Below are 20,485 nucleotides of genomic sequence, written 5' to 3' on the forward strand. Positions count from 1 at the left end.
TGTTCAATCGGAATTTCAAGTTGTTTTATAAATCTTACAACGGTTTCCACAGAATTTTCTCCCATCAAAGTTTCTACCTCGGACAATTCAGCAAAATTATAGCTTATGTTTTGTTGTTCCATTTCAGCTACACGAATTTCTAAATGTTTAATTTTTAAAGCTTAGATAGAATTTACGTTTTTTAAGTAATCAATTTTTTTTTTAATTGCATCATGTTTCTAATATTCATAGTTATTTCATCATATTGTTTACTGATAAATTCAATACTTTTTCTTATATCGGAAATCTCCGATTCAAGATTTTTTTCAAAGTACTCGATACGAGTTCAATTTTGGCAAAAACTTGTTGCTTAAAATCGTCCATTTTTTTATCCATGTATTAAAATTTTTTTCCAAATTGATCCTCATTACATGGAGAATCCAATGCTTTTGATCTAGTTTGCACTAGATTCTGATTGTTAGGCATTGTATATAATTATAATAATGTGACTCACAAATTAAAGATGGTCACCCCACAGACTTTATGCTCACTGGTAAACAAAGTGTAATATAGTAGGTACAAATTTATTGTTGTGAATACTACAAGTAGTAAATAGTGGAATATCACAGAGCAGACGTCTTCACTCAACAACAGTATTGTCGCAACTGAATAAGTTTAAGCATCCACAGCGGATGGATGAAGAAAGGAGTGTTAGGAGAGAAAATATGATGTGTAAGTGGATGAATGATGATGGGTGAAGTTTGGGATCAACCAGAGATGGAATGGTCAATTACACAAATGTTAAATAATAAATTACTTACGAAATTTCATTAAAAACAATTCTTTTTTCAGGGTTGCTATTTTCTTCCTGGAAACTGGCAGCACCAAGCCATACTAGCTTGGTTAAACAAAAACATGTTTAGAATATAGCACACTTTTTTATTTATTTTTGACCACATTATTTAAAAATAAATATAAGCATACCTCCAGAACCAACATTGACTTTTCAACAAGTGTTTGATATTTTGATCCGAATTGTTGTTAGTAATTATACAAAAAAGCATGACATACATAGAGAAAATATTTAATAAATAATTTGAAAAATATTTATATAATTAAAAATCCTATTATCTGTTACTATTTTTTTTTTAATTCTACATATCGTGACCTTATATACTTTTAGTACTACCTAAAGATACACGGACTTTTCACGGAGGTGTTAAGTAAATCAACCTAGACAGGTTATCTTGTTTAAAATAATTACAGAATATCCACGAATTTGTCATTGTTGCAGATCTTTTTCGTTTGGTAGTATGGACGCTCAGCACCTGTGTTCAAAGCAAATATTCCCATCCTGAAAAAAAAATTTGGAATACTTTTTATATTTTTATAATATTTTTATTTTTATACTTTTTATATCCCAAACATTAAAACGCCACTAATAGGTTATAAACATCTTCAATAACTGCTTCTACAAACAATAACAAAAATTGCTGCTATATGGTGTACGTAATCTTTGTTGCGGACAATTTACTTATCTAAGCTCTACTCATAGAAAAAAATATTTTAAAAATCTAAAATTTATTTATAAAAAAAAATCTTCTTGATACAAAAGCTATAAAGTAGGTGTTCTTACTCTGGTTTGATTCTAGATCCGCCCAAATACAGCGTTCGGTTTCCAGTGCAGTTTTCAACTCCAGCTAAAGCCTCCGTTTGAGAAAGGCATTCGGTTCCTACGAAATACTCATTCTCCAGGGAGAATGCAAAGTATTCTCTGGACCTCTCGTGGGAGCACAGAGCCACGTCGCACCCAGGCATGGGGTGTTTGGCGGCGTTGGGGTAGAAGTCATTGTGGCCAACTGCATCTAGCATTCCCATAACTCCTGCGCAGCTGTGGATCAGCTCCACGTACAAACCGTCAGTCTTCCTTATCCTTGAGCTAGTGGCGGACCAAGATGGGAAGGCTGGGTCTAAAGCTGAAATTTATTGTTAAAGCAATCTAAACATGGGATCAGAAAGGGGCATATCATTAACCGATATCAAGTATTCATTGAGTCATTGAGTCTATGGTATCTTCACTTGGGGTATGTTGTGAGGCTGAAGATAATGGAGAGGGGAAAGAGATGTGGGAGGAGGAAAGTGGGGAAGTATCTGGCTATTCCGATCTGGTTTCGAAATATGGCTTAAACAATTTCAAAGACGTTTCAATTCTGAATGGGGATTTTACACCAGGGCGATACTAAACGTATGCACTTGGGGTGAGTGTCGTCTTATTCATTCCGCCGGAGAGCGAGCTGGAGTAAAAATCATCGTAATTCAGTATTAGGAGGAAAAAAAAGATTGAGGAATGTGAACTAAATTAACTAGAGATTTTTTTGGTGAAAAAATATTTAAAAAACTAGTTGATCAAAATTTCAAGCCTTATATCCTTCCTCTCAGTCTTCAGCCATAAAACAAAATCTAAATGGCTCCGGTTAATAGGGAGTAATGGACTGCTCTTGTGCGGATTCACATAAAAAAGTGTTGAACTTACAGGTAATGTATTCGACTTGTCCTTGCTTACAGGATCTGCCCACAATGCCGACCATCTGCCCACCGAGGCTGTGCCCCAAGAGGTGTATATCCGAGAAGGGTACCCCGGCGGTATTCAGCCAATCTACGAAACCCGCTACGGATTCACCGGCGGTCAGGACGTTCCTCACAGCCTGCAAGTAGGTCGCCTGGGAACCGACTGACCAGTCCACAGTGATCATGTTCACGTCCATTACGTTCAGGAATGCTAGAAAAAGAATTATTATTATTAGAAAGATAACAGATATTTTCCACTTCCGCATCTCTTTCCCTTACCTACTCCTTTCAGCTACAACATACAGCAATGGGGGGTGCAGTAGTCTCACTAGATACAGACGGTTGGAAGCAATTGGGACTCTTACGATGTGATCCCATAAAAAATCCGCGAATCAATAAGAAATTAAGACAAGCCACAGAAATAGAAAATTCTTTTAAAGTTTCAGAAAAAAAGATACAATAAATAATAACAATTTCTCTGACTAGAGCCTAAATATTTGTTTCTTCGATAATGGCCATGAGTATTTTATCAAGAGTTTTCTAGGGGATGAATAATTTGGTTTTACCTATAATCATTATTTGATTCGTATCTGCCAACATAAAAGTAACACTTGCAAAGAAACCTTCTTGCGAATAAAATATTGTGATAATACAAAAAGTAAAATGCATTATTTAATGATAAGAAAAGAGCTCACATAGCCTATGAAAGGCTATATATCTATCGGAAAACTGTGAAGCTGGGGAAGCTCATAAGAGTTACGTAGGGAAACTAGGGAGGTATGATTCACATTTTATTACCTTCGGTTATAACAATATTGGTTCCGGAATTTCGATCTTCTGTCCATCCATGGATTGTGAATTTTACTGGCTTATTCACATCGAAATTGGATGACGAAAGACTTTCCAAATCACCCCTTTTGATGACTTGTCCCTCGGTTGGATTTTTTCTGTGTGAAGATCAAGATTAAACCAGTGAGTTACTTAAAACTATATTAATTTTCCTAAATACCTACCATTCACAAATAATTCTCAGCATAATTCAGATTTAAGTTTAAAAATAAAGTTATTTTCAAAGCACGTGAAGTTAGATATGGAAACGGTTTTATTTTAAAACGGTTATACGAGTAATCTTGTATGCAGCGCTGGTATGGCTATACGGTGAGGAGGATACTTATACTGCTCAGGTTAAAACATTTACTCATAATAATAATCATGCTAGATTTTTTTAGACTGACACCACTTTGTTTCAATCCTAAAGAACACAGAAATTTTTTTCATTTCGCGTTAAGTTACTAACTTTTTTTACTAACGTTTTTTCATATGACATTTGCGATCTAATCGATCCGGTCGGCTTTGAATTGCTTTGAAATTTGGCCAATTCGATTATGCGTTCCATTTTTGCTTTAGTAAATCGTCTGATAGTGCTGCCAATGGGTTTTACTACTTTTTTACATTTTAATTGTGCGACCGATCAATATTTGTAAAAGCAAACAGATTTTTAACAAAAATTCCGCGATTTCTGTCTTAATACCATAGTGATCTTAATCCCTTATCCTGGGGGTAGGACAGTTTAAAATACTGCGGTATTACGGCTGGCATACGCGTGACACCTGTTCCTATCCCTCCATATTATATATTATGGGTAAGACGGGTGGAGTGTAACTTAAAACGTGGTGCTAGGAACAGGTGCCAAATGCAACTTTCTATCTCACCTCGTAAACAGAAGATATATAATATCCTGATCAGGATCAAATCTCGGAATTGATTCGAGTTCAGAATCATCTTGCAGATCTATATAGTGCATTACTCCTTGCCCATCGGGAATCCACATATATCTGTCCCCCTCCTGGTCTACAGGTACTGCGTGACTGCAGGCTGAAATCGTAAAGCTGACATTTCAGAAAACTCTAAATAAAGAGTATACTGATAGTTGAGTATAATGATGTATGCTTGAGAGATCTTGAGAAAATAAGCAGATGTTGATTTCAACAAAAAAACTATAATTTAAGCACGGTATGTAGGGATTTTGAGATGATGAAATATTTATTCACAGAATGTCACAGCGCGTTTTTTTGTAAAATAGCGATTTGCATAGCTGGAAAACAACTCAAAGTTAATTTATTACAACAAAAATGAAAAATACTAAGAATAAAATTAATTATGAAAGAACGGTTAAATTACTTAAGAAAACAAGTAGGTAATTTAAAATTTATTTTTATAGACTCTAAAAACGTTCAGTTTCAAATATGATCACCACCAAAATTTAATGGAATACATTGTCATTGAAAACGAGTCTATGTACCAAGTTTCAGCTCAATCGGATGGAGGGAGGGGAGTTAATTTCCGCTTCCAAGATTTTCATTCTCTTGTTCATTCATTAATTCAAAAATTCACGAAAACAAAAAATAAATTGAAATAAATTTATTTAAAAATAAATAAATAAAACATACACAATTTGAACACACTTACCTACAAAAGTAGCTACCACAAAACAAAACACAATTCTTCCATTCATTTCGATAAATTGAATATCAAAGCCCTTTAGTCGCAATTTATATAAAATAATAACGTATACCCAAAGTTTATCTGTTCTGTTATACAATAATTTATACATATTGACCCTTTCGAGAACAGTCTGTAGAATAATCGATATGGGATCGAAGATTATGTCGACTAAAATTTAGCCAAACCGCGAGCCGAACCACAAATCATAGAAAAGGAATGATACAACCGCAAACGACAGCTTGCAAGTATATATACACGCTATTACAGAGTAATACATACTCTAAATAATATTTGTCTAAACTCTAACATTAAAAGTTTTTCGGATTCACTGCCCAAATTCAAACGTGGCATAATGTCAATAATTTAAACTATTCAATGCGCATACATACAGACACACACAAAAAACACTCACACATATATTACACACATCACACACACACCTATAAACTACACACGTCATCTGGTAATTAAGGAATAAACATACCACTTAGCAGACATTACAAGGAAACATATCATCGGTACCCAACATGAAATATCTTATTCTTGCATATTGTTTCATCTCTGTAAATCATGTACTGTTTGTTTGTATAATATAAAAAAAAATAAAAGTCTATTTTTTCAATATATATCTTACTAATAAAAGAACACAATCGGTAACTGTGAAAACCTTTCTGCCCGATTTATAATTTGATTACAGAAATGCAGAAATGTTGTTATTGTTTGATAACGTATCTACTCTACTCAATGCCTCCATGTAGTAGATGTCTTATAATCTCAAGATCAATAAACGTATGTTGACGTATGCTTGTAGAAGTCAACAAATGAAAACTGTTATCGTCCAACCACAGTTCGTTGGGTTGTACAAATATATTTTATATGCATTAAGAAATCCTAAAAAGTTTCCTAACAAGCCTGACCTGCTTTAAAGATAATCAGGAAATACTCCAAAGAAAAAAAATGATATTATTTACCCAAGTCTTAGGGTTTAATAGTTGTTAATACAAACTGGGAGACACGTCGGAAAAGTTGTGGCAGATAAGCCTAACTAAGAGGATAATGAAAGTTAATACTGCCCAAAACCTAGAACTAGAACATAAACAGGAAACACAATGCAGAGAGGAGAAGAGGGATCCAGATAAAAAAAAAAACAGAACGACAGGAGACGGTACTCACCCTAAAGGTACGTATACATTACGTACATGAACCGGAACACGGAACGTACCACGAATTACGGGAAAGGAATCAATCAACTGCAAGCGGCGTTTCGCGCCATTTGCGGTTGCTTCGTTTCTTTCCAATAAGTTGAGGCTCATTTCGGCAGTTCGGTTCGCAGATGTATACGTAGCATAAGATATCTGCCTATCAATGCGTATCGGTATTGGAATCGACATTTATATATTTTTTTAATAGAATAGAATATTTAGATCGGTAACAATTTAACAAGTTGGATAGAAATACACACATTATTGCAAAAATAAAAACAATTTTTAATTACATTTTACATCCTTGCTTGGTGAATATTTTCTTTTTGGAATAACTTAATGAGTAAAATCACAAATTATTTTATTTAATCGTTGAAGACATTTATTCGATTATAATTGGAGGTTTAACTCAATTATTCTAAAAATAAAAAAAATATTCATCCTAGAACTGTAGAAAAAGTCAATAGATTTCGCAAATTTAATACAAATGGATATATTTATCCAAGACGCTACTTATTCTGCATTATTGAGTAAAAATGCGTTTTAAAACTTAAGATAATGTTGATAGCTCTCAGACAAAATATGAAACATGTAAAAATGACGTTAATTGATATGGTCGAATAGGCTCAATATTAAGAGATGTCTTGGGTTCGATTCCTAGTCTTTTCTGTCTTACATTTTTTGTTTAAGAGTAGCTAATTTTGTCTTCATTGATTGAATATTTTATTTTCCGGCGGGTGCAGAATTGGGCTATTTAGTGTCCGCAATATAAATTCTTTTTTAAAAAATATTATTTTCAAAAATTCTAATTGTTTGGCAGGTGTGGGGTTCTTCCGTAAAGTCAATTTAAACATCAATCATACCCGATATTTGATTAATCACTGATAATTAAAATCTTTACAATCATCCCACAAAATATATTTGGTGTATGACTGAGAATGATTTTATTTTGAAGTTGACGTGGTGTGTTTTGAATATTCATGTAATTATTAAACATTGATCAATTTGACGAATCGTCATTGTTAGATTACAAATATTTCTGATGCCAGCCAGATTTTTATAGTACCTACCATTTTTGTTAAATTGTAATTGAATCATTTTCTCCAATTCTCCATCCAACTACTGCATTATTATCTGTGTCCCATAGACATCAGAAAAAGATGTGCCCCTAAACATTTTATGCTTGTTTTTTTTTATAAAAAGTATTTAAAAAAAACAGGTTTAATAAAACGATGCATTCATACATATATAAAAATTTGAAAACAATATAATAAAAATGAAATAAGCATCTCAAAAACACGTTGATCTCTGAGGCAAACTGCGGGCGAATTCAAACTGTCTAAAATACATCGCTAAATTTTGACGAGCTTAGCTAAAAATAGAACGCTGCGGGTCAAAACCGGCGAGTGTCACTCGGGCTTGGAGAAATTGGAACGCATTTAGCGCGCGAACGTGACTCGTTCAAAAGCATTCCGTGGTTTATCACTTTCTTATCGGATCTTCGTATTAGAATATTATTATTTATCTTTGATTTAAATGAAGTAACGCAAACAGTACTATTTTATTTTAAATAAACATATTTTCAAGTGTAAATTATAAAGATGCACTGTATTGTCATTTTAAAGAAATGAGTGCATTTATTGAATAAAATAATATTGCCGGCATTTTTTATTTAATGAAATACATAGTACTTACTACCTTGCTGTAGCACTGATAATATACTATCTTTATAATAGGTAATTAAGAAGTTAATATGACCGGAATTGTGGAAAAACCAATAAAAATGACAATCATTAAAATATGCTCACCAAGATACCATTCGATTTATGGATTTTAATGTTTTCAAATTTCTTGTTTCTTTATCGTTTAACTCCGTGCATATGAAATCTTGTATTTATAAATTTTTTGAAGATTACCATTTAATAGATACAATAATTTAAAGATTTATTTAAATTTGGGTTATCAATCATAAGACCTAAGATTTTGTGATTTCGTTTCAGCATTAATTGGGGAAGATTTTTCCAAAAGATTTTATATTATAGTAGACGTAACCAAATGACCAATAGTCCCAAAGCATTATAGCTATGGGGGAGTTGAACACCTGTATAATATGTAGATCAGGTAAATTATGGTGTTTCCTCTCACAAGGGGGATACTGAGAATATCAAACATTTTAACGATTTTTTTATTGGATATGAATTCAAAAAAAAAATTCTATGTGAATTATATTCACTTTGTCTAGTTTTGAATAGACCACTTCCAGTCCGAGAGGTTGTTGAATGATTTTTTAATAACTTAACATTTTTAATAACTTTACATTTTTAATAACTTTACATTTTTAAAAACTTTACATTTTTAATAACTTTACATTTTTAAATTACAAACAGAATTTATGGTGTGGGTTTGGGTACCGCCACCCCGAGATCAATTTATTGGATTTCCAACATCCCCGTCATAGGTCACTCTGAACAGTTTGCTACGTTTGGTGGTCCCCTGGTTCGTGGGGTGAGGTTTGTCTAGGTCTTGGCGCCGAATGCGTTTGCACACCTGCTGCGTTGTGGGCTGGATAGGGAGAGACTGGTGGAGAAACCCCTTTACCTCACCAGCTGGACACTCTCGATCCATCGCCTTGCACCGATGTGAGAGGAATGAATTCACACGTACGTCACTCCTAAAGACATTGACCCCCAGATTCCTACTTACCCCTCATACATTTTTTCTTCGCAGAACTTCCTCTCTTTTAAATAGACCCTCCACACACCATCCCCGCAGATGACAGACCCTTAGGGATTTTTTCCTCGGGGTCTCCTGAGTGAAGTTAATGTAAAAAAAGGAAACATGAAAATTAAAAGGCAGTTAATTTGATTTTTCTAGTACATGCCTACCTAATTCGACGAAAAATTCGAAGAAATATAATTTTTAAAAGTGCAGTTCAATTACACTGAATGTGTTTAATGACACTATGCGGAAAATTTAAAATACAATTTTTTTTTTAGTTTTGTTTTAATATTGTTTTAAACTGTCCATCATGACGTGTTTGTAAGTTTTTTTTTGCTTTTACATAAATTTCTTTTTAATATCTATTTTATGATATTTTAAATGTCGATATTTTTAATTTTTATTATCCTGTCGAAGAAGCCATTGGCTTTGAAACATAGATTATTATTGATTAAAAGTTGTTTGTACAAAGTATTTCATTTCCATTGGCGCACGGATACGTTTTCCAGAATACAAAATTGAATAAATTTCTTGTTTTTTAATTAAAAACTAATGTTTATAAGACAAGGTTTTTATGCATAGCACAAAGCATAATAAATAATAATAAGCAATAATTAGTCGCCTATAATATCAATACAAACTGAAAATGTCCCCCGAGTAAAAATAAATGCCGTCGACGGGAATTGAATAAATTCAAAGTTCAACTTTAGCTGAGTGACCTAAAGCTAAAACATCACAGAATTAATTTTTACAAGCTAAGTTCTTAATTATTTGGAATAAATTTTTTAAATATATTTATTATGTAAGTAGTGAGATAATAAATATGGTCAAATCAATCATTACTTGGGAATGTTTGTCTTTATTCATTTAAATACATAGTAAATAAAATTAAAATAAAACTTTTGTGTTAAAAACCTTCATAACATTAAACTTTTTGCTTTGGAAAATGGTGAAAATCTGAAAAGGTGATGAAAAAGGTTGATTTTACGGAGAAAAAAGAGTGTTGCAGATTTTTTTAAATCCTGTTAAAAATGTGATAGCAGGCCATTTATTCATAAACTATAAGGACTTTCATAATATATCGGAACACGTGTTCATGCAGTTCATGAGTTTTTCCTGTTATTATATAATGACGAAATGCGAAAATATTCAAATGTTTATAAAAACGTGTTCGGACATCGCCATAACACATTCTTGTTTTACTGATAGTTTATTAGGAAATATATCGATTCATTCAAAGGCCTGCAGTTCCAATTTTTACAGGAACACGAATAATTTGAAAAGATTCTTAATAAATTAGCAATATTTTATCTCAGTATGTTTTATCCGTGTGGTAGGCACAGTAAAAACAGATATATATTTTAATATTTGATCATAAAATTCAAATCCAAACATAAGCCGTTGTTTGTTCAGTTTTATAAGTAACAAAGCAATTTAATCGTTTTATGATACTTATCTGTTAAATTTCACGCATTTCACCATATTTAATAAGATACCAAATTACGATGCAAATAATTCAATGACACGTTTATTGACCCATTCAAAAGGGAGCTCAGAATACCATGGAAGCGACTTAATAATGTAGAACTTTTACATTGAATTAGAAGGTAGTTTCCAAGTATGTAAGACAGAAAAATATTTTACTAACCGATATCCAGTTTTATCTTAAGTCCACTTTAATCTAGTAAAGCTTAAATCCACAGAGTACCTTGGCTATATAAAACAACGTTAATCGAGACACAACAGAAGTAAACTGTTTATTGTGCAAAAGAAAAAAAAATCCAACTCTAACTTTTACCCTCAGTATTTTTTTAAATAAGAAATTTTCACGATGCTTCAAATGAAAGTTTGTCTATTTTTCATAAGCATCGGTTTCGCGACTGCAGGTGGGATATGAATTGTTATGGATTAATTAAATCATTTTCTTGTTATTTATTTTTTGTATTGAATATTTTACATATCAAAGCAGTAAATACTGCTAAAATAAATTTATTCACATTAGTAATTTTTCGCAGTATTAACATAACAAATATTCATTATTACATCTGTAATCGAAAATATACACAAATTTTTGATTTACTGTTTACTAGAACGAGAACATTTTACACTTACAATACCATCACATTTGTTAACCTTCAATTGTTTCAGAACTATTTTTTAATGGGTCATTTATATTTAATGCATGCCGACTGTATTATATTAAATGCATGCCGACTGTATTATGGTAAATGCATGCCGACTGTATTATATTAAATGCATGCCGACTGTATTATATTAAATGCATGCCGACTGTATTATGGTAAATGCATGCCGACTGTATTATATTAAATGCATGCCGACTGTATTATGGTAAAACCCTTCAAAACACATTTTTCGGGAATGTCACTTTTCAGTGGTTTCACGTAGTCTTCAACATGTATAGGTGAAATTTCCTAGGTTATTTCGAGAAAACCCTAGACGAAATTTCGCAGCCATAAAACCGATTATAATAAAAAAGAGAATTTCAATATTTTATATCAAAAAAAAAAAAAAACCATTTTCATGCAAAATTCAAGATTTTCCCCGTAATCTCCCGTAAAATTTTCATTTGGGTCTTGAAGGGTTTTACCAAACCACAGTCGATATTTGAATTTTAAGTAAAACGTTCGAAATCACCTACGACGGTTTCATGCATTTTGGTAAGTTTTACTAATACAAACGATAACAGTTTAAGAATTTTATTCACTGAACATTAGAAATTTTCCGAAGTAACCGTTAAGAAAACATATATTAATTATTTAGTAAATATAATATTCAGCTCGGTTAAGTTTTGTTTTTATCAAGTTACAAAGCTGACCAATCTGATCGGTTTTTTCGTGGGGTTTATTAATTATTATATTACATTTATTTTGTAAAATGTTTCCACAGTCCCCGCTCGATATATTCCCCAAGAAAAGTACGAAGAGGGGGATAGATATTTCTGGTTCCCTGACGGGAATGGAAACCTGCACCTGGTTGATTTGGAAGAGCCAGATTTTAGTCCAAAGAGGGCGTCCCCTAACAGTGTGTCCTATTTGCTATTTACCAGGTATTATATTTATATGTTTGATCCTGACAATTCGTGGTGGAACTCCATTATAATGATAAATTATTGAAACAATTTAAAAATTTGTTCTACTTACGTACTTAATAATATTTTTTAAATATGTTATAAAATATATAAAATTTTAAATTATTTAATTATATCATTAACAGTTATATTTAGTATTTATTTACTTAAATGCCCATTGGGCTTTTACATTCAAAGATACAATATTTTTATGTAAAGAAAACAAGTACATAATAGCTATAAAAATGTTCTAATCATAATAACAAACTGATATAGTTAAGGATTATGGCATATCTCCAAAGATATTCCCTTTTAAAGCAAGCAATTTTATTTTAAAGTTCAATAGGTCGACATAGCAAGTTTCATTCCCCACGCTATGCAATCTCTGAGAACAAGTAGTGAGAGTAGCGTATATATATATTAGATCTTTAGTTGCTCTTAAAACAAACATTTTTCTATTTTACAATTGTTACATTCTAAAAGCACCAAGGACAGTACAGTATTGAAGTAGACTGAATGCTACAGAATTGAGATCCCTTAGGTGATCTGCACAGAATCCGCAAGAACGCAAAGAATGCTGATGAAAGCCTAATTCACAAGATTGAATTTGAAAACCTAGAGCGGATAAACTAAGATAAGATTTTAAGGAAAATATTCAGAAAGTTAACAACGTCCTAGAAAGACACAATACGATCAAGCGAATCAAATACATGAGTCAGGTTATGTTGTGAGTCATGTAAGAATCGATGTGTGACATCCACTCTGCCTACTTAGGTACTTACTTAGTTTATTGAGTTTGTATACACATTAAAATTCGATTGTTCTCTTTGTATGAAATTGTAGAGTCGTTTATATCGAAAAATTAGCTTCCTTGCGAGAGCCCCGAAGGGGTGACAATAAGTCACCTATACCGGGACGGAAAAGTGGTGGGTCCCTCCAATGTTCTCTCAGTACGGTTATATTATTCCCACTACTAGCTGTACCCCGCCACGCGTTGCGTCCAACCAACATGATTTTCAAAAAAACATGTTTTTACCTGTCACAGGTGACATTAATAAAATATAGGTATATAAAAACACATGCGTATTTGAATGTAACGTTGTGTCAAAATATCTAACAATCTGTGAAGAAATTTCCGAGATAGATAGATATATTAGTGTCATGTTGTTAATTACTATTCACTAGTGTATAAATACTAATCCATAATCCCTGATGTGCAAGGTCACTTAAGGTTCTAGAGAATCTAGAGTAATGTTTTATAAAAAAGTAGTATCATTTAATTAAAGAATTGTGGTAGTGCGCCTTGAAGGATTAACCGTGTGTTACTCATAACAGGGCGGGGAAGCGGTGTGTCCCCTCGATTGTTCTTTTTGTGACATTTACTGGTTTGCGTTGTACTTATATTTTCTTCTCGGTGAACATAGTACCCAATTTAAGTAATGCTCTCAACTTCCAGTGTTTCGAAAAATAAATAGTGTAAACATGATTATTTGTTTCAGTTGGAATCCTAAGTACGCACAGGTTATTCAAACCGGTGATAGCGCAGCTTTGGATTTATTCTTCGATAAAAACAAACCAACGAAAATCATTGCTCACGGGTGGATGAGCGATTATTCCAGTGCAGTCAACACCCTCATAGTTGATGGTATTTTTTTTTATTTATTTCTACCATAATAGGCACTTATAAAAGGTTTTACACCAAGAGCAAACCATGTTTGATAAATGTGGCCAATACAAAATTTTAAAATGTGTAATTTTTTATATTGGTCCCGTATAAGAGGCCCTGATGAAAATAATTACCCTCAGGGCCTATGTCATCTTTGATGTTGCTGATCGGAGGGTATTTTTGAGGAAAGGAAGAGGAGATATTTTTCTGAAGGAAAGAAGTATTAAGGGTTGGTAAGATTTTAACTGCATGGCGTGCCGGATCGGGAGAGTTTGGTTTGTGGAGACCCTTTGACCTCTCCAGCTGGCATCTCTAGACCCGTCACTTTGCGCCGCAGCGGGAGGAATAGATCATTCGTCCGTCACTCCTGGACACACTGATCCCTAGTTCCTACCCAACCCTCATACTTTTACCTTCCCAGGACTTCCTTTTCATCCTTTCCTTAAAAACTCTCAGAACTTCTCTTCCAACTTCCTCCCCTGCGGAAAAATATTTTCCTCATGGGCTCCTCTATGCGGGGTTAATATGAAAAAAACCATAATAAAAAATTGACTAATTTTTCAGCATATCTCAAGCACCATGATGTTAACGTCATCGTTGTTGACTGGGGAAGGGCTGCTGGAGGCCTTTATTCTACCGGTGTCAGTAACGTGCCGATCGTTGGTCAGTTGGTTGCAAACCTGGTAGACTGGCTCATAGATGAGGGCACGCCGGTCAGTAGTTTCCACCTTATGGGGCACAGCCTGGGTGGACATGTGGCGGCTATTGCTGCTAGGCTCGTGAAGGGCGGAAAGATTCCTGTTGTTACAGGTAATGAATCTTGGTTTAATAATTTATTACAAACTTTCAAGTCCCTAGTCAATTACAGAGGTAAGCAAATGTCGAGCCGTAAAAATCAAGTTACTCCAGATTTATACACAGAGGAGAAATATAAGAAGATACCTTATGCTAACATTGCATCCTAACGTATTGTCGCGTCTGATGAGCGTCTGATGAGCATGGACCCTTGTCAATCACCAGGGCTATTATGGGGCTAAGGCAAGAAGACATAATGTGTAAAAGCATTGAAGAACCTTGATCATGTTGTCACGTCTGAAGGTGTTTTGAGATTCCGCCAGCGGTGAGCAGGTTGCGCCGGGTAGAGATTCGTCTGATGGAGTGCGCGAGGCCATCCTCAATTAAACAGCATCCATTGAACGTTTAACGGAACAATGATGATTCATCTTTGTGTCACCTCGACAGCATGCTTGGTAATCCAGTGTAGTCTCCAAGGAATTACGCTTCACAAATAAAACCATTTTTTAATCCAAATAACCGATTGTATATTTTCATCTCTTCAAGCCACAACACTCGAACAAGCACAGGCCGATCTCACACAGGAGTCGAAACGTTGGTTATGTGTTTTGTAAATTTAAACGGAAAGTCTCCAAAGGATAAGTTCAAGGTATCCGCGCGATCTTTTTCTCAAAATTTCAAATCTCCATTTTTTCTCGCCTAACGCCACGCGCACCGCGGAATCGTCCTCTCGCGTATTGTTCCCAATCTCCCTACCCGCGTAATTTTTGTTCGCCCGTCAAACCGATCGCAGGGCAGCCACCCGAAAAACTCTCAACAAAACAATAATCAGGCACTACCGTGGCAATCCAAACTTGCACAATTCTTTGACGTTACAATTCCCCGCAACCCCCGGAAATTTTACGCCGCGAAGTGAAGTAAAATTACCTTAAAACAAAACAAAAAACCCACGCGAATACCTTTCTATCCCGCACATGTACGAAAAAGACAAAGCTAGTAGAAATAAATAAGTTTTTACAGAAAACCATAAAACTAAACAAGTTATAAACCAAGAAAACGAAAAGAGTTAACCAATTCGCAGATTGGTGTTGCACAACCGATATTATTATCAATATTTACATGGGGATTGTACCTTCACTTTTATATCTCTAATATGAGATTCGCAAACACTTACTCACTTATCGAGAGACAATCTCTCTGAGACACCAGTGAGTATGGAGAACTCAAGCTCCCACTTTATTCTTTTAAGAAGAAAACAAAAACACATATATATTTTTAACAGAAAATAAATAAAGTAACTACCTAAACTCTCTTTCTCTCCCTATGTTTATATAAAACAAATTTACCATTCTAAGATAAAAACTTGAAACAATAGAACTTAACAAAATAAAAAAATGAAAAAAATAAAAATCCACTAAATCTCAAAGAGATCTTCACTAAATCAATTACAAAATTGATGTAAAAAAATGTTCAGAGCAGGGTTTACATAACTTAATTCCAAGAATTTTAGATGAGGTTTTACAATCAGAAGATAAACCTGTCTATCGTTGTTGAGTCAGGGTTTACATATAAAAAAATACCCAGCATATTCTCTTCGAATGAACATTGCTTGCTCAAGAAATATGACTAAGGAAGTAACCCAGATGGCATCCTGACAAAATTTCACTTACCAAGCATGCTGTCGAGGTGACACAAAGATGAATCATCATTGTTCCGTTAAACGTTCAATGGATGCTGTTTAATTGAGGATGGCCTCGCGCACTCCATCCGACGAATCTCTACCCGGCGCAACCTGCTCACCGCTGGCGGAATCTGAGATTGGGAACAATACGCGAGAGGACGATTCCGCGGTGCGCGTGGCGTTAGGCGAGAAAAAATGGAGATTTGAAATTTTGAGAAAAAGATCGCGCGGATACCTTGAACTTATCCTTTGGAGACTTTCCGTTTAAATTTACAAAACACATAACCAACGTTTCGACTCCTGTGTGAGATCGGCCTGTGCTTGTTCGAGTGTTGTGGCTTGAAGAGATGAAAATATACAATCGGTTATTTGGATTAAAAAATGGTTTTATTTGTGAAGCGTAATTCCTTGGAGACTACACTGGATTACCAAGCATGCAGTCGAGGTGACACAAAATGTCGCGTCTGATGAGCGTCTGATGAGCATGGACCCTTGTCAATCACCAGGGCTATTATGGGGCTAAGGCAAGAAGACATAATGTGTAAAAGCATTGAAGAACCTTGATCATGTTGTCACGTCTGAAGGTGTTTTGAGATTCCGCCAGCGGTGAGCAGGTTGCGCCGGGTAGAGATTCGTCTGATGGAGTGCGCGAGGCCATCCTCAATTAAACAGCATCCATTGAACGTTTAACGGAACAATGATGATTCATCTTTGTGTCACCTCGACAGCATGCTTGGTAATCCAGTGTAGTCTCCAAGGAATTACGCTTCACAAATAAAACCATTTTTTAATCCAAATAACCGATTGTATATTTTCATCTCTTCAAGCCACAACACTCGAACAAGCACAGGCCGATCTCACACAGGAGTCGAAACGTTGGTTATGTGTTTTGTAAATTTAAACGGAAAGTCTCCAAAGGATAAGTTCAAGGTATCCGCGCGATCTTTTTCTCAAAATTTCAAATCTCCATTTTTTCTCGCCTAACGCCACGCGCACCGCGGAATCGTCCTCTCGCGTATTGTTCCCAATCTCCCTACCCGCGTAATTTTTGTTCGCCCGTCAAACCGATCGCAGGGCAGCCACCCGAAAAACTCTCAACAAAACAATAATCAGGCACTACCGTGGCAATCCAAACTTGCACAATTCTTTGACGTTACAGTATATGATAAAATGTATATGTGTGGAGGCGGTTTTCTTCATGGAAAAAAACGAAGAAAACTCCTTAATTATTTTGTCACACCATCCGGGGATATAATAGGTCACGATGAAACAAACACTGCTTACGTTCTAAGTCCCCCCCTCCCCTTCTACACCTAAGAATATCCCTTTTTCAGTGGAAGGACTACGTCAAATATTACCAACGTCATCATTGGTATTCTAAAAAGGCGCCTCTAGAAACTTCAGTGACTTCTGCCGGAGGATATGGTTTTACCTTCACCTCGTTTAGACAACTTTTCAGACAGCCATCGTCTTCCTGACTTATATAGGACTATAGATAAAGCTGGTGAAAAAATTTGGTGGTCAGATATCTTTCATCATTGATTCCAGTTTTGATTAATTAATAAGTCTCAATCCGGTTTCACTTCCTGATAGACCAACATGATTTTTTTAAGAAGTTACTAATTTGAGGTTCTTTAAGGGAGAATAAAAATAGTAACCCAATTTTTTATTTAGCATTCGACCCTGCCAACCCTCTCTGGGGTGAGACTTCCGGCCGCATACGTCCTACAGACGCCGAGTATGTGGAAGTCATCCACACCAACGCCGGTAACTTAGGGTTGAGGGATCCTGTGGGTGGCAATGACTTCTACCCCAACGGCGGCGCCAGGCAACCCGGCTGCAGTTTCTTCAGCATTGGCTGCTCTCACTCCAGGTCCTACGAGTTCTTTGCTGACTCACTGACCTGGGGAGGATACTCGGCTGTTCAGTGCAAGAACTATGAAGAAATGGAGGCTGGAAAGTGCTCTAAACTTAGCACTCTTAAAATGGGAGGAGAACTCGTCAAACCAAGGTACTTTTGTTTATTTTTGAAAACACAAATATCATAAAAAAATAATATGTTTAGTAAACAGGAATTCAAATTTGCATACGATTACTTGTGGATTTACATCTTGTTTCAAAGACTATCCAGTGATTTTTAAAAACACTCAAAATGCGTAAGTTACAGAATGAGAATATTGTCTATCACAATGGTTACTATTATAATGCGTTTTTTATTTAATGTGATGTAAATTTTGTCATTATTGGACCAAAAGTTCATGAAATCATTCTTAAAGATGTTCAGTTTTAATGAGTTTTTGCGGTAATTTAATTGGATTTTCCGTGGCTGCTGTGCTATCAGCGATAAGATCTTGAGTAAATAAATAACCATCCTCAATATATTCTGACTAAGATCAGTGGCCATCTTTGTTTTCAGTTTTGTCGGGCTTTTATGAAGGAGGCATAGGTAAAGCCCGTATTAACCGTTGGCAATGACTAAAACGCACAACGCAATAACTACACAATGCACAAGTCCATGAAATCAATTATTGTGACTACAAGATTTTATTCGATACTTTCCACCAAATGATCCACCATTTTGACGGCATCACTCAGTTTTCTGTATCGATATAATTATTTTCGGTTATTAGCTGTTTTCAGGATACCAATATTTCTCCCTTTTTATGACGCTTGTCACGAGCCGTGGCAGTCCGCCGCTAAATATTTTGTATAATATAGCAACATAATTTGAGCAAAAGGTTAAAAGTACGTATGAAATGATATGTGAGCGACAATATACTATTATTATATCTTGATTTTTTTTACAACCGCCCAAATAATTGCTTGGCGCATGGAATAATTTATATTATTTTCGCAGCTGCAGTATTTCTAACTGAAATAATAATAATACCATTAAAGGAAACTTAATTAAACAAAATGACCAATCGTTCAGATCGAAAGGCCCGAATTTATTATTTTAGTCACCATTGATTTCGTACCCTTTGTTTTGCCTTTTTGACTGCTTACTTTCAATATTTATTTGCTAGTTGGGAGCGCATCTGTGCGTCGTCTAGTTAAGTCTGGACGTAGCTATGATACTTTTTGACAGCCCACATATCTGCCTTAGTGGTGGAAACTTCAAAAGCCCAGCTACACTACTCGCGAAGTTGATCGAAGTTGACCGAATACGATAGTGTGGGCACGAACTTCACTTCGCTTCGGGCAACTTCGCTTCGCTTCGCCCGACTTCCGATTGTTGTCGGTAAATGCGCCCGAGTCAAAGGACTCGAAGCGTTACTCGCGAAGTTGCACGAGTGTGTGGGCACGCACTTCGAACTTCGGCTAACTTCGTCGAGGACTTCGTCGAAGCGTCGAAGCGAGTAGTGTAGCTGACACTTAAGACCATTTGAAAAGTTCGCTCAAGATTGTCGACAATAATTCTTCCACGTAATAACTAAGTCTTTTAGAATCCTAAATCCTAAAAAAACTCGAACAAACAATCTATAAATGATTATTTGCAACACACTTGACGGGTTTCGTGAAACATTCAGTTTAATTTTTCACAACTAATTCATATTTTTATTTTGTTGCAGCGTTGGAGTGTTTTACTTGGAAACGAAAGACAAGATGCCCTATATCAAAGAATAGACCGTTATCGTTATTATCTTATGCTGATAAAATAAATAGGTTTTTTTTTCATGAGTACCCCAAGTGGTGCCACAAATAGATTAGATTTTAAATAAAATGCTGTGTAGATATTAGTACTTATATTAAATATCATTATCTACATTTAATTAAGATTTACTTATATATATATATATATATATTATATTGTTCATATGATTAATGTACAGATTAATGATTAACTGTATTAATATTATGATCCAAGTTAATCACCTGTTATATTATCAAGTGCAATGGTAATCAATAGTGAATATAATAATTATGTATTAGCTAGTATTCTAGTATGTTTAAGGTAGAGTAAAAAAATAAACACATAACTGATAATGACGATTTTATTTAAGACGAGATAATACCCCAAAGCCAGAATCATAACGACGTAAGTTAAACAGCCGTGCACAAAAATATGCGATGCGCGGCTCTACTGATTGGACAAACCAATGGTTGAATTTGCCCCAACAAATCTCTAAAATAAAGTGGGAATCTTAATGACATATTTAATGAAGTCGTGTAAAAGAACATTCGGTGCTCGGCCTGGCGTAATGGACGGACCTAAGGTCAACTTTGCCCTATCGCGCCTAGAAAATTGATTATTTCTGATGATTGTATTGCTAAAATTTCAA

The 20,485-nt window shown here is 34.8% G+C and overlaps 2 protein-coding genes across 2 annotated transcripts; one reads left to right on the plus strand and one right to left on the minus strand.

Annotated features, from left to right (window-relative positions):
• Positions 1 to 941: 941 nt before the first annotated feature.
• LOC149425008 (pancreatic lipase-related protein 2-like) lies at positions 942 to 5,071 on the minus strand. The gene is made up of 6 exons (XM_089650905.1): positions 5,017 to 5,071; positions 4,260 to 4,422; positions 3,346 to 3,494; positions 2,513 to 2,758; positions 1,616 to 1,955; positions 942 to 1,333 (listed from the first exon to the last, which is right to left on the minus strand). The coding sequence occupies exons 1-6, from the start codon at positions 5,060 to 5,062 to the stop codon at positions 1,240 to 1,242; spliced, it is 1,038 nt and encodes a 345-aa protein (XP_089507031.1). The 5' UTR covers positions 5,063 to 5,071; the 3' UTR covers positions 942 to 1,239.
• A 3,716-nt stretch (positions 5,072 to 8,787) lies between these two features.
• Positions 8,788 to 19,829, plus strand: LOC149425009 (endothelial lipase-like). The gene is made up of 6 exons (XM_089647174.1): positions 8,788 to 8,893; positions 11,880 to 12,039; positions 13,560 to 13,705; positions 14,291 to 14,536; positions 17,877 to 18,213; positions 19,775 to 19,829. Exons 1-6 carry the CDS (start codon positions 8,788 to 8,790, stop codon positions 19,827 to 19,829), a joined length of 1,050 nt encoding a protein of 349 aa, XP_089503300.1.
• The last annotated feature ends 656 nt before the right edge of the window (positions 19,830 to 20,485 follow it).

This window comes from Hesperophylax consimilis, chromosome 3, assembly GCF_061612785.1.
Source record: "Hesperophylax consimilis isolate HC1 chromosome 3, BYU_Hcon_1.0, whole genome shotgun sequence".
Taxonomy (NCBI): Eukaryota; Metazoa; Arthropoda; class Insecta; order Trichoptera; family Limnephilidae; genus Hesperophylax; species Hesperophylax consimilis.

Coding starts and splice junctions, on each gene's coding strand:
- LOC149425008 (XM_089650905.1), bottom strand. CDS start 5,062: ATGAATGGAAGAATTGTGTTTTGTTTTGTGGTAGCTACTTTTGTAG. Junction 3,495..4,259: donor ATATATCTTCTGTTTACGAG/GTGAGATAGAAA, acceptor ATCTTCACACAG/AAAAAATCCAACCGAGGGAC. Junction 1,956..2,512: donor ACAAGTCGAATACATTACCT/GTAAGTTCAACA, acceptor AATAAATTTCAG/CTTTAGACCCAGCCTTCCCA.
- LOC149425009 (XM_089647174.1), top strand. CDS start 8,788: ATGCGTTTGCACACCTGCTGCGTTGTGGGCTGGATAGGGAGAGACTGG. Junction 13,706..14,290: donor CAACACCCTCATAGTTGATG/GTATTTTTTTTT, acceptor CTAATTTTTCAG/CATATCTCAAGCACCATGAT. Junction 18,214..19,774: donor GGAGAACTCGTCAAACCAAG/GTACTTTTGTTT, acceptor ATTTTGTTGCAG/CGTTGGAGTGTTTTACTTGG.